This window comes from Mizuhopecten yessoensis, unplaced genomic scaffold (assembly GCF_002113885.1).
Source record: "Mizuhopecten yessoensis strain PY_sf001 unplaced genomic scaffold, ASM211388v2 scaffold193, whole genome shotgun sequence".
NCBI lineage: Eukaryota > Metazoa > Mollusca > Bivalvia > Pectinida > Pectinidae > Mizuhopecten > Mizuhopecten yessoensis.
The window spans coordinates 192617-205855 of NW_018403424.1; the positions used below are offsets into that span (position 1 = coordinate 192617).

At 33.5% G+C, this 13239-nt stretch overlaps 2 protein-coding genes across 2 annotated transcripts; both read left to right on the forward strand.

Moving 5' to 3' along the window:
* The first annotated feature begins 515 nt into the window (after positions 1-515).
* Positions 516-3731, forward strand: LOC110459196 (uncharacterized protein C16orf52 homolog). The gene is made up of 3 exons (XM_021511377.1): positions 516-787; positions 1828-1983; positions 2494-3731. Exons 1-3 carry the CDS (start codon positions 580-582, stop codon positions 2667-2669), a joined length of 540 nt encoding a protein of 179 aa, XP_021367052.1. The 5' UTR covers positions 516-579; the 3' UTR covers positions 2670-3731.
* Positions 3732-7019: 3288 nt separating this feature from the next.
* On the forward strand, positions 7020-12959 carry LOC110459277. The gene is made up of 3 exons (XM_021511495.1): positions 7020-7451; positions 10175-10330; positions 11929-12959. The coding sequence occupies exons 1-3, from the start codon at positions 7244-7246 to the stop codon at positions 12096-12098; spliced, it is 534 nt and encodes a 177-aa protein (XP_021367170.1). The 5' UTR covers positions 7020-7243; the 3' UTR covers positions 12099-12959.
* Positions 12960-13239: the final 280 nt, after the last annotated feature.

Sequence of the window (13239 nt, forward strand, 5' to 3'; positions counted from 1 at the left end):
CGAGTCAGTATAATAGCAGTGTCGCTGTATATGATTGCATTACTTCAATAGGAGGTAATTCGAGTCAGTATAATAGCAGTGTCGCTGTATGTGATTGTATTACTTCAATAGGAGGTAATTCGTGTCAGTATAATAGCAGTGTCATTGTATATGATTGTATTACTTCAATAGGAGGTAATTCGAGTCAGTATAATAGCAGTGTCGCTGTATTTTTCAAATTCTACATGTACTGTTATCAATCCCTTTTCAAAGAAGATAGCTAAGTGTCAAGGAAATCTATACTAACATGTGTTCTGACTCATCCATCTATTGTTTCTATTCAAGAAAACAGATAACAAAATCAACATCAGGATTAAACATAACGATACAAGAACACTTCCTAAAAGTTAATCAACTCAAGAGATTCTCAGAATATGATAACAATGTCCCAATTGTACACTGCGCTTGCTTGACGAGATTAAAATTTGAACCTATAAATCTGGACCTTGACTCATATCCTGTCCTATATATATAGGTACAAGTATCGTCTTTCGCCGGACCAGAAGCCTAGATACTTAGACAGACACTTACATTTGTACAATGGGTTTCTCAGATTCCTCTTCTCTATTGAAGACAGCCCTTGCCGTTTTCCCTCTAGCATTGATACTACATATTGTTGGATTAGCAACTCCAAGTTGGGCTACTAACAGTGGTTCCTCTGGTGGTATAAGCTTCAGAGTGACAGCAGGTCTATGGAAACAATGCAACACCGTACATGGAGAAACCGAATGTATCATCTATCCACAACGTATGTATCGATCATTTAAATACTATCACATGGTTGCTTTTATATTATATATAAAACGTATTATTTTGTACAAAACTATTGCAAACGGAAAACGGTAGAATTTTGATATCTTGAATACATGACATTGATATCATATTTATCTGATCTTGAATGTGTTCGCTTGATTGAAGGATATACAACACCTAGACATACCTTGTACGTTTCTATACCTATGTGCGTTTTGTTGTTAAATTAATGTATCAGAAAAATAATTTTATAACTTTTTTGAGGATAAAGCTATCTTGATTTTCAAAGTTTTCGAAAATGTACTCGAATCAAAATATATTAGTTTATATTATTCGTTTGATAAAAAAAATTGGATGTGACATATCAACATCATTGTTCAAAATGGCTTCTGAAATTTCTCTTTTATGGTTAACAGTTCGAACAAGAGGGTGGCATAGGTAATTATCGGCATATGAGATATAATAAATAAAATAAAATAACTCAAGATAGGAGAAGGTAAGTGTGGTATTCATAACCTGTGAACAATTTCACTTTGTCTTACTGTGAAAGGAAGTTTTTTATCAGTGGTTTTCTTGTTTGCATATACATTTCGACAACTTATAACGAACGAACGTAACGTCGTATCTGGAGTACAATATTCAACACTTTATACAATTTTAAAAATATATGTACACACCAGCCTTTATATTGTATACATTCGTTTACATGTATATGCATAATGAGATAATTGTCGTCTTATTTAAAGTATAATGATGATTCGTATGCCTTTTTTGTTTATCTATTATAACTTCATTTATAATACTATTATCCATGCGTTGTGAAGCGCTTTAGAGTAAGTTACAAATTATATAGGACACTATACAAATATTGTATATTATCATTATTTTTCTATTTTTATGATTGGCATTACCTTACTTGCGTCTATAATCAATTGCAATATTTTTTTTTAAACACACTTACACACAATTTTTTTTTATAGAAAGGTATCTTGTCAAGAAATGTTGCCCTATATGATATATTACTTGGTTTTCCAGCGGAAGATTGGCAAAAGGCATGTCAGGCGTTTGGTATCATCGGTGTGTTGGCTGTCTCTGCCGCGGCCATCTTGGAAGGGTTGTGCACAGTATTGCTGACAAAGTCCAAACACAAAATCTTCTTCATAGCCACTACATTACTAGCTTTCCTTGGAGGTTGGTAAAGTGTTATGTAGAAAAATTACGAAACAATTAATACACCATTAATACACCATTAATACACCAACAGAAGCCATCGCGTAAATGTCATTGCTGCACCCAATCCAATAACGTGTAACCTTGTCACCAACGTATTATAAATCAATTATTTAATGTGCCAGTTCTGAAGATATTTTTGGCAGAAATACTTGAATTTTATAATTAAACCAAACGTTTTTATCGGTTTCCCCTTGCCATAACAGTTTGTAGAAAGCTTCATGAGCGGGTGTATTTGTTTTTCCATAAGAGCACTACTGGTAAAGTTGGTTTTATTATATATATCGTTTTCACTAGATGATAAGTGATGAAATGTGTCCTCTTTTTTCATTATTTGTGTTTACCTGCAGTATTAAAAAGAAATATATATTATCTAAATAATTTCTCAATGCTATATGCAAACCTTAATTACACGTATCTGCGTTCGTGTTAATGTGATTAATAATTGTATATGTTTATAATTCATTTTAGCTGGCAGTATCATCCTTACTGCGATCATTTGGGCCGCGAAGATATTCGAGCTACAGTTGACCGACCTTGTCCTAAGCTGGTCGTTTGGGCTGTCCATCGCTGGGGCCGTTCTGTCCGGTGTTGGTGGAATACTGATGGCAATAGACCTTTGTCAGAATTCTAATATTTATTCTTAGCTCATGTCTGTTGTGTGTTCGAAAAATTATTCACTGCTCGAAAGCTATATATTTTGGAACATTTCGGATTTATATCCAACCCTTCCTAACATATTGATAGGTCGTTTGAATGATTAACGTCAGGTGGCATATGACTAGTAGTTAGCGCCTGATGAGACAGTTCCTCAAAGTTGTATTGATATATATATCATTTAATGGATATAGAAAATTGTATTGAATGTATAAATTGTACTGAATGTATAGATTCTATTGAATGTATAAATTGTATTGAATGTATAAATTGTATCGGATGTATAAATTGTATCGAATGTATAAATTGTATCGAATGTATAAATTGTATATATATGTACTGTAAAGCGTTTTGGAGTGGCTTATTCTAACCATAGAGGGTGCTATATGAAATTTGTATATCTATATATATTAATTACTTGACCTCTGTATAATGAGAGGTGTTCGATCAACTTCCATGCTGTGAAATAAAGGTAAAACAAAGGGCTAACGTAATACATATTTAGAGACATTTTAAACTATATTTGGATTGAGGGCATTTTTTGAAAAAAAATATTCTAATAATTATCGTTTTACCATTGCATTTAAATACCTTTTTGCTCAATATATGCAATAAAACAGGTTTTACTACGAATTAATAAAAAATTATATACATCCGTTTTATACAATGTAAGACATATTGTAGCGGGGGTCTTTAACGAATTTTCAATTTTATTTTATTTGATACTATTTGGTTGACATGCATTTTGAACGATGCAAATATTTGCCTTTACTGTCTTCTTTTGTACCATGTGCAGAGGTGGTAATCACTATAAATCACTTTATAATGTCAGACATTTGAATCTTGTGACTGCAGCATACCAGAAACTCATTATTAAATTAGTATTTCATAAAGACCGTCCCAGATTAAATTTAAGTTTCAGTGTAATGGCCAACCACGGGGACTGACTTATCATCGATTGTGCTTCTTAACCGTGCTGTTAACTTTATTGTCAAGTGTAAGATCCTCGTTGAACTTAGTAAAATGATTTGTGAATAAATCACTAGAAATGATATGAAGCTCAGTACATCATTCAATGGATATCGATTCGTTTTTCTTCTGACGGATTATCATAATGGGCATTCAATGATACTACAAAAATGGAAATTTTCGCGTGTGGAAAAATTCGCCTTGTGACACTTAAAACTAATCTCGGTGTATAAAATCCCCTCGTTTGCAATGGTATAAGCATTTATCACACAATGTACTGTGTTATCCAGTGAATATACCCATCTCATATTTGTTTGCGTATTAACCAATATACAAATATTTCATGACTTACTGTGCGCTAGTCCAGAATATTTGACACGATGTGGTGGTAATCAACAAGTGTTATAAGTCTTTAATATTTGGGAATGTTTTTTAATTATAATGGTAAATTTTATAAAACCCAAAAGCATTTAGCGGACCAAGGAAGAAAGGCTTTATTTTCATTATCATCCTCTTTAAATAACCATTGTTTGAATTTGGAAACCCAATGCTCTGTCTTTGATATTGATGTCGGCAGCATCTTAAGCTATGGTGCAGAAATATGGGGGTTTCACAAAGCTCCTGATATAGAGAGAGTTCATTTGAATTTCTGCAAAAAAGTCCTTAGAGTATGTAAATCTACATTCAATGATTTAGTTTATTGTGAATTGGGTAGACTACCATTAATTGTTACAAGAAAGCTAAAAGTATTCAAATATTGGTTGAAGTTGACGAAATCTGATAATTTGATATTAAAAACTTGTTATGATGAATGTGTCAACGTGAATGATCCGTGGATTTGTAACATTAAGAATGAATTAACTGCCCTAGGTCTTGGTTATATTTTTGAATCGAATCTACCATTGGTAAACACTTTTGAAATTATTGAACACAGATTGAAAGATGTTACTAAGCAAAATATGTTGGCAAAGATAGCAGCTTCATCAAAAGGTAGACTATATCAATATCTTATAGACAGTCATAGTATTCAGTTTTATCTCCGTAAACATATTGAAACAAAATACAAATATATGTTAACTAAATTTAGAACGTCGTCTCATCAACTGAATATCGAAAAGGGTAGACACAATAATATCATTCGCAGAAATAGAAACTGTAGCAAATGTGATTTGGGAGACGTCGAGGACGAATTTCATTTCATTTTTGTATGTCCTTTTTATAATGATTTGAGGTTAAAGTATATAAAGAAGTATTATTATAAGAGTCCCTCTGTTTACAAACTTGTCCAACTTTTATCTGTAAATAATGTCAAAGAGTTGTCAAATCTAGGTAAATATTTATATCTAGCCACTAAGCGGCGAAATTGATTAATTAGCTACACGTATTTATAATTTTTGTGCTTTTGTATTATGTTCTTTGTTTAGTTTGCACTTGTATGCTTATAGTCACTCTCCTATAACATTATACATGTACAATGTATCATGATTGCTTTGTACCTATAAGTCTTAAGACTTTTGGTGAATAAAGAACTTGAACTTGATAAGTCCGTAGGCCGAGTGCAATATAACACTTGTTGATTACCACCACCGAGGGGCAAATATTCGGGACTAGCGCATACAGTAAGCCATCAGATATTTGTTTTATTACATAATCAAACTCAAACAAAGGTGTTAAAATGCTAAGTCGTTTTTATCTCTTAAACAGTTTTACCTAACGGTAGTAAACATAGGAATTAGCAATAACAACAGCAAGAAAACTTTCTCAGAATCCCATTGATTTCTTCTTCGGTTTTCGATGTCATTATCTCCAAGCTACATCCTTCTGCCCTGAAGAAAGAACTAAGTATTTGTTCGAAATATTGTATGGCCTTTTTGGTGTTTTTAGTATCCGCTGATTCCAATAAATCGGCTATGTCGGAGTCCAGTCCTTGAAAAAACCGCCCGTCGGAAATCTGAGTCAAGCGTGCGTTTGTGAAAAACCGTGCAATATCAAACGCAAATAGTGCACGGCAAATCCGGAATATTGCGCGGTGCAAGTAACGTTTTGGGAAAATGCTCAAAATAGTCGAAAATATGTTATTTCGGCATATATAGGAAAAGGTCAGTGAATTATGTAATAATGTAATATGACCTATCAGCTCTGTGATTGGTTGTAAGTTTCAATTATTTCGATTGTGACGTCACGTATAGGACAAGTACATGACGTCACAGACTTACTCATTGGAGTCAAAATGGCGGCTATTTACATTTCAACGTTGCATGAAAATTGTCGTTTTACACGAATAAATGCCACAAAACTTGATTGTGTGATAAAAAAAGTCTTACACTCGTTTTCATTTCATATGAAATTTATGAAACTCGTCACGAATTTTTCATTTAAATTGCCAGAGACTCGCTAAATTAAAAAAATCTTAAACTCGTTTCATAAATCTCATATGAAATGGAAACTCATGTAATATCCATAATATACATCTATAACTTAAATAATTTATTAATAAATACTCGCGTGTGAATAGTTTCGGGCTAATTTACTCAACGTGAAAAACGCGAATGTTTCCACACCTCGGCAATGTACTCTTTTACAGTATGACCCAATACATTACCGCCTTCTACTTGTTCTCCTCGCACCTTGTCAATACCGTGTTCACTTCCATCGTCTCTTTTATAAACCACTCTGTCGTGACAATATGTTCTTTTCTGTGAAGGAATTTACTGGAAAGCGATAAACATCGACCGGCCAGGGCTCGCTATCACAGCGTCAAGCTGCCACTTCTAGTAAGATACAAATGTATGTATTATCTCAATACTTTATACTTTTCCTTTCTGTTTGGAGTTAACAGCGATAGCAAAGTGTACACAAACATGAAACCCTATTAAGAAAAGTTGAAGCCCTGGTAAAAAAAAAAAATATTTTACAAAAGTTATGTTTGATTTGTATAAATTCAGTGGTTACAGGTCGTATTTGTATAAACAAAATTCATCAAATGCAGCTTTATTTGTTTCACATATGAAATACGTTTTTGTCAGCTTTATACTAGTACTTTAAAACCAAAGTGGCCAGGTAGGTGACCCCTTTACATTTTCACGTCTAATTTGGGAGTCATCTACCCGACGCTTTGTTGAAGGCAAAGCAAATCACCCTGACCACATTTGTGTGTCGATAACGAGGAGATAATTTCAACAAATATTGAAAAGTTTTCTGTCAGGAAGGAGCTGTAACAATAGCCACATGTCAGCGAAACTGAAACTAACATGGATTCCGCGAAATGCATCGTTTCCAATTTCAGAAAACAAGTAAATAGATGCTTAGTAGGCTACAGGTTAATGTGCAGCATTGACGTCGAGCTAACGTTCTGTGGCGGAAGGTACTTGAGTGCATGTACAGACACGAAATACTGCGAAAAATATGTGTACGGGGTAGGGCGAAAAGAAATGTACGGATAGACCCAATGCGCATGTTTGCTGTTTTATAAAACCCAATCAGAGGCTTGCATTTGTCACCACGCACCTGAACATCAACTGGTAGTTGGAAATTTGTCGGCGTCCAGCTACTTATTAGGAAAACAGACGCCCAGGGAAGTGGACTCAAATTCATCATGGGTTTTTCTGATTCATCCGCTTTGTTAAAGATAGCCCTCATCCTTCTTCCTCTGGCCTTGATATTGCATATCGTCGGAATAGCGACACCAAACTGGAGTTCTTACAGTGCTTCATCCGGGGCAGTAAGCACCAGTTTGTCATATGGACTCTGGAAATTGTGTGTTGAAGTGAATGGAGTCAGTGAATGTGCTAACTACCCCAATGGTATGTGTCAATGGATTGTCCAAAGCTAACTATTGTTTCACAATCATTACGCATGTCATCTTGCAATATATCACATAGAATGAATACTTGATCGTTTTATATTTTAATTGAATGCTATATTAGACCCTAAAATAATTGCTGTTAAATCAATATATTCCATTTATATCAAACGAACGGTTTGATAGCCATTAAAGTGGGATATATATCTATCTATACAAAACAAACGACAAGCATTTCTTAGAGCTAGGGAGGTACTAAGAAACTCTTTTCAATTGTTTCTTTTCTATATTTAACCATCAATGACTTTGAATGTTTTTTTTATTTATATCTATATATATAACAAAAGACAAGAGTTTCTTAGTACCCTCTAGGGCTTTCGCCTCTTTAGAGGTTCATCAGGGGAACTCATATATTGATATTTTCTTCGTGTTTTGTTTTATTTATATTTTTACCGTCACAAGAACATTTAAAACTATGTATCTCTATTGATATTTATATATTTATATATACATGGAAGATTATCATTGGATGTAAAGACTCCGTTTTAAGGTATTTCATACAGGCGCATGTCAGTGTATATAGTATGAGATTGGCTCATAACTTTTCCTCAAAATGATAAGAATGTGGAAGTTGGTTGGTATACCCATGTCAAGAAAAATGTCAATAATGTCCTTTGCAGAAATCATTTGTTGAAAATAAAGTTGACTTTGTCTGAAAAGTAACATTTGAATGCAGAATTCTAGTGGCGCAAAATTGCAATGAATAATTGAATTAATAAAAAAACTTACCTCAACATGCATTCCTGAAGTATCCATTTATTGACTATTATCGAGAAAAATGTAAGAATATGTGTCAAATCTCCAGAATAATAGCATATATTTCCACTGAATAAATCACAACTGAGCATAAAGCCAACAAGGCTGCCTGAAGTTTGGGAAAAGCATGCAAAGCAAGTGAGATTTTACCTGTACACCATTCAAAACACCTTCAGGTTCTCACTCAGGTAATCTGGCTTGACTAGTATCATTGTAAAATATCCAATGAAAATACATGCCATCATTCTTGAGATTTTAAGTATTTTATTACATTTTTCTCGATAATAGTCAATACACGGATATGCATGTACAGGTAAGTGTTTTCATGAACTATAATATTCAATGCAATTTTGCGCCACTAAATTTCTGCATTTTAAAGTTACTTTCAGAAAAAAATCAAGATTATATTCGACAATGAATTTCTGCAAAGGTCATTATTGACATTGTTCTTGACATGGGTATACCAACCAACTTCCATATTTTTTTCATTTTGAGGAAAAGTTATGAGCCCATCACATACTATATACACTGACAAAGGCATGTATGAAATACCTTAACAAATGGTTCCAAAATAGAAATTAGATCAGACATTAACTGTTGTTCAAAGCATGTTATTTACACTGGAATATGTTAACACTGTGGACAATCTTATATCGGTATGTGATCTGAAACTACGTATGAATCTACATAGAACACAAATGAAGAACAGTGAGCTATATTCGTTAAAGGTTTGTTTACATTGCTTCAATGTTCTAAATTTTATTTTATTTTATTTTTATTTTTAAACTGAATAACGATTATACAGCCGCAAGAGAATTTAAAGGAAAAACGTTTATAAAAGCCCTCAAACCTTGCTTGAATGCACAATACATTTTACAGTGTGTTGAGTGTACATGTTTTCTTTGTTCTGTTATAAGATGTCCGTGTGTGTTAATAACTATTGACTCATAAATTCGTATGAAGCAATAATATTTTCTTACGCTTTCATTTAACCGATTTATTTCATTTTCCACTAAAAAGTCTCGTTTAGGTATAGCCACACCGTTGCCAAGCATCTTATTTTGTCAAGCCTTTGGACAATTTAGGGATATAGATAGTTTTCAGATTGTTTTGATGTGAATTGATAAATAACACCTTACAACTCAACTGAGTGGGATCAAATTAAATGTTCGGTACTCAGATTATGTTAAAAATACATTGTATTGACAAATCTAAACAAAAATGACGACAAATAATTGAAATCAGAATTAAAGACGTATTATATGTACAGGAAGATTAAGAAATGCACTAAGTATTTTTTAAACTATTAGATATGTAGGTCAAATACGTGTAAACTTCCAAGATGTGCCCAAGCCTGCTGCTTAATAGTTTATTCAAACAAATGATACGTTTTTGGAGTGTTTGCATTCCAAAGACTTTACGTTGTTGCTAGAGTCAGGGGCTTACAGTGTACCTATACCGGCTAAGATGTCGGTTGTATTTTGTGAGATTTCTATATATGCATTTCTTTTTTTCTGTTAGATGTGTAAGATTGATTAATATCTCGAAATTCTAAGCGTAGATGCAGTTGAGGGTACCTGCATAAGCACTTAATGCACATAAGGTGTGTCTCATGACTGATGAACTGTGCAAAATGTATGTCGATCACAATTTATTTCCTAGTGCCTCCTCTGAATGACGTCATTTAAATCCGAATCGTGTTTTACTAAAAACAGCATTGAGGGTAAATAAAAATCGATATCAATGCCACCAGAGCTAGTGGAACTCTTCTGTTTTCCTACACATGTATCTATGGCAACGCATAGAAACGCTTAAACGAGAAGTAATGTATTCGTCAGCATGCAATTAAAAATATATTGAAAAGAAACATGAATTTAGTAATATAAGTTATATTCCTTGTTCTTCCAGTTCAGGATTGGGTGAAAGCCTGTCAGGCGTTTGGTATCATCGGTGTGTTAGCTGTTGCTGGCGCAGCCATATTGGAAGTGTTGTGCACGATAGTATTGTCTAAGGCTACACACAAGGTCGCTTTCATCGCCGCCGCCATAACAGCCTTTGTTGGAGGTCAGTAACTATATGTGTATACATGTACAAATATGTACAGGAAGTTGTTTTATATATTTCTTTAATAAATTTGAAGAAATATAAAGAGATATGGCGGGTTGCTATGCCTATTTCCCCAAAGCTATGTTACGCTAGTGCGTGCATCCAAACGTGCACTGTTGTGACGCGTCCTCAGGTATTTTTTTTATACAGGTAGCAATATCGGAATCCCGTGTCTAAGAATAGATTATTGTAAACAGACCACATATTTGTTGGTGTTTAAGCACTTGATATAATTACTATTGCCAGTTGGAGGGTAAAACAATTCATAAATTTCATCAAAAATAGTCTTACCTACAAAGCGTAGCTGTACTGTACACGTGTACAGGGATTTGTTGACATGCTTCGATAGAAGTATGTCGCACTAAATAGTAAAGAAATTATTACTAACAAAACTGATAAATCAATAGGTATGTTATTAAAATGAAAACAAAATTTTCCATCGATTCCAAAAAAACACTATTGCCTTATTAAGGAAAATGAGCACATGCCTAAATATTAAAAAAAAAACTGAAGGAGAATTCGAACCTGCACCGTTTATTTTCTAGTCGCAAGTAAACTGCGTTACACATTCGGCTACATAGAACATATAGATATTGGCAATTACAAACTTATTTAACCCGAGAAACACCGGTCGCAGTTTAGAGAAACTTGATCACCCCTGTTTTTCATTATTTTGAGCACTTTCCCAAAGGAGGACAACTTTTCCGTAATACGATTTGTTTTTGCAAATTACATCACGGTCACAAAAAGTTTATTCAAAAGTTGGTCCTCGGATGGGAAAGTGTTNTTTGCTACCCGAAATGTTTTAATCCTTAATTTTTTTCCCCGTTTTCATAAATGCCGACTTGGGGAAATACGGGCAGTTTTCCGCCATACCTCTTTAAAAAAAACAGATTTTAAAAGAATAATACATGTATCATGATTTCTGTTCATTTCTATTCATATTAAGTATTTACAATATAGTAAATGACCATCAATATAGTCCTAATATTTATGTATTTACATGTACTTTCCCACTTTTATTACAGACTGCATACACGATGTTAGCAATTATATATAGCAAATGACCATGTTAAACTAATTTAAATAAATAACATAATTTGAAAACTTAATTTGATGAGACAGTTTCAAAAGTATGTAAAACGAGCTTGAGTATAAAAAATAACTCATATGATTTTGGTTCCCCCCTCAACTTTTCAAGTTAAATCATATTACTTCATTAACTCATAACTATTTCTTAACATCTCGTTTCATTGTTTGTTTTTGGTAAATAAAAGCATGTATATTTCTTAGATATGCATTTCAAATATGCACGTTATCCTTAATGACCCAGATTTGATACTTATATATATGGGACCCTAGTTATGACAAACTTATTTAATTTGACATTTGACCACTGATCATGAAATGGCGATGAAGAATGAACTCTGTAACTTTATTTTCTGACCTGGCATTACATATAGTTGCAGAACACATTACCAGTTGAACTTTTGTGTTGAGCCCAACACGAAGGTGTTGCCTGAGATTTATATTATGTGTATTTTATTTCATTTTAGCTGCGAGTATCATCCTATCCGCCATTATTTGGAGCGCAAAGGTCACCGAGTTCGGAAACACCGAGCTGGACCTGAGCTGGTCATTCGGTTTGTCCATCACCGGTGGAGTTTTGGCTGGAATAGGTGGGATTTTAGTAGCACTTGACCTGTGCCAGAACACGGATCAATAACTCTGACCCGGATTACAGTCCCAACACCATTCACGCTTTGGAGAACAAATACCTATAGGAACGTTTCCTTTGTTTTATTTTACAACGCACACTTCTGATTATACTAGGATTAATAGTTTAAATATTGCATTCTCTTTCGAAATTATTCAATGTACTTCATTATGGGGTATGTCGTTAGAATAATTCGTGCATTTGACATTGTGTGTCGTGGACATTACAGTTGTGTAATTACCCAATGCTATTTACTAAGATCTGGAACATGCTCGATAACAGTTGTGTTATTACCCAATGCTATTTACTAAGATCTGGAGCATGCTCGATAACAGTTGTGTTATTACCCAATGTTATTTACTAAGATCTGGAGCATGCTCGATAACAGTTGTGTTATAACCGAATGCTATTTACTAAGATCTGGAGCATGCTCGATAACAGTTGCTTCTGAATAACTATTGCTTTTAAATATCATATTGTATTTTTTTCTACAATTCATAAACTATATATCAAATCTTTTTTTTACGAGTTGATAAAGACAGAACTTTATTCACAAAACGAACCATTATCCGAAATAACCAATGAATGTAACAAAACGGGGTGCACAATTGAAAATGAAAATTATGATATATTTTTTATGACATTATGATTGTTTATAAATAATATTAAATGTTTTAGATGTATCTATGTATTAATTTTAATATTTGATACTTTATTGATTTATTTAAACTGTTTACTTTCATTTCTTCTCCTGAAGTACTGGTTTCAGTATTAATAGTGTGAGCTTTAATCAACAATAATGATGTAATCAATTAGCCTTGGTATGAGCAAACTTTTTTACAAACACTCTATTAAATCTATTAAAAATTATGCAATAGGAGGTTTTTTTTTACTTTTGAAAAGTGTTAAAAATAAAACATTGTCCAAATAAATAGTGCATAGGCCGATATCAATTCAATTCAATTTATGATACAGATATATATGTATTGGCGATGTAATCACGACCCTATCAGTACACAGACAACAGTAAGGATCCATGTGATCACGGGTCTATCACAGTACACAGACAACAGTAAGGATCCCTGTAATCACGGCCCTATCAGTACACTGACAACAGTAAGGATCCCTGTGATCACAACCCTATCAGTAC

Bases quoted from the DNA above. Each gene is read 5' to 3' on its own strand.
- LOC110459196 (XM_021511377.1), top strand. From the start codon at position 580: ATGGGTTTCTCAGATTCCTCTTCTCTATTGAAGACAGCCCTTGCCGTT. The intron at 788-1,827 runs GTATGTATCGAT...TTGGTTTTCCAG, and splicing joins ATGTATCATCTATCCACAAC to CGGAAGATTGGCAAAAGGCA. The intron at 1,984-2,493 runs GTTGGTAAAGTG...AATTCATTTTAG, and splicing joins ATTACTAGCTTTCCTTGGAG to CTGGCAGTATCATCCTTACT.
- LOC110459277 (XM_021511495.1), top strand. From the start codon at position 7,244: ATGGGTTTTTCTGATTCATCCGCTTTGTTAAAGATAGCCCTCATCCTT. The intron at 7,452-10,174 runs GTATGTGTCAAT...TTGTTCTTCCAG, and splicing joins ATGTGCTAACTACCCCAATG to TTCAGGATTGGGTGAAAGCC. The intron at 10,331-11,928 runs GTCAGTAACTAT...ATTTCATTTTAG, and splicing joins CATAACAGCCTTTGTTGGAG to CTGCGAGTATCATCCTATCC.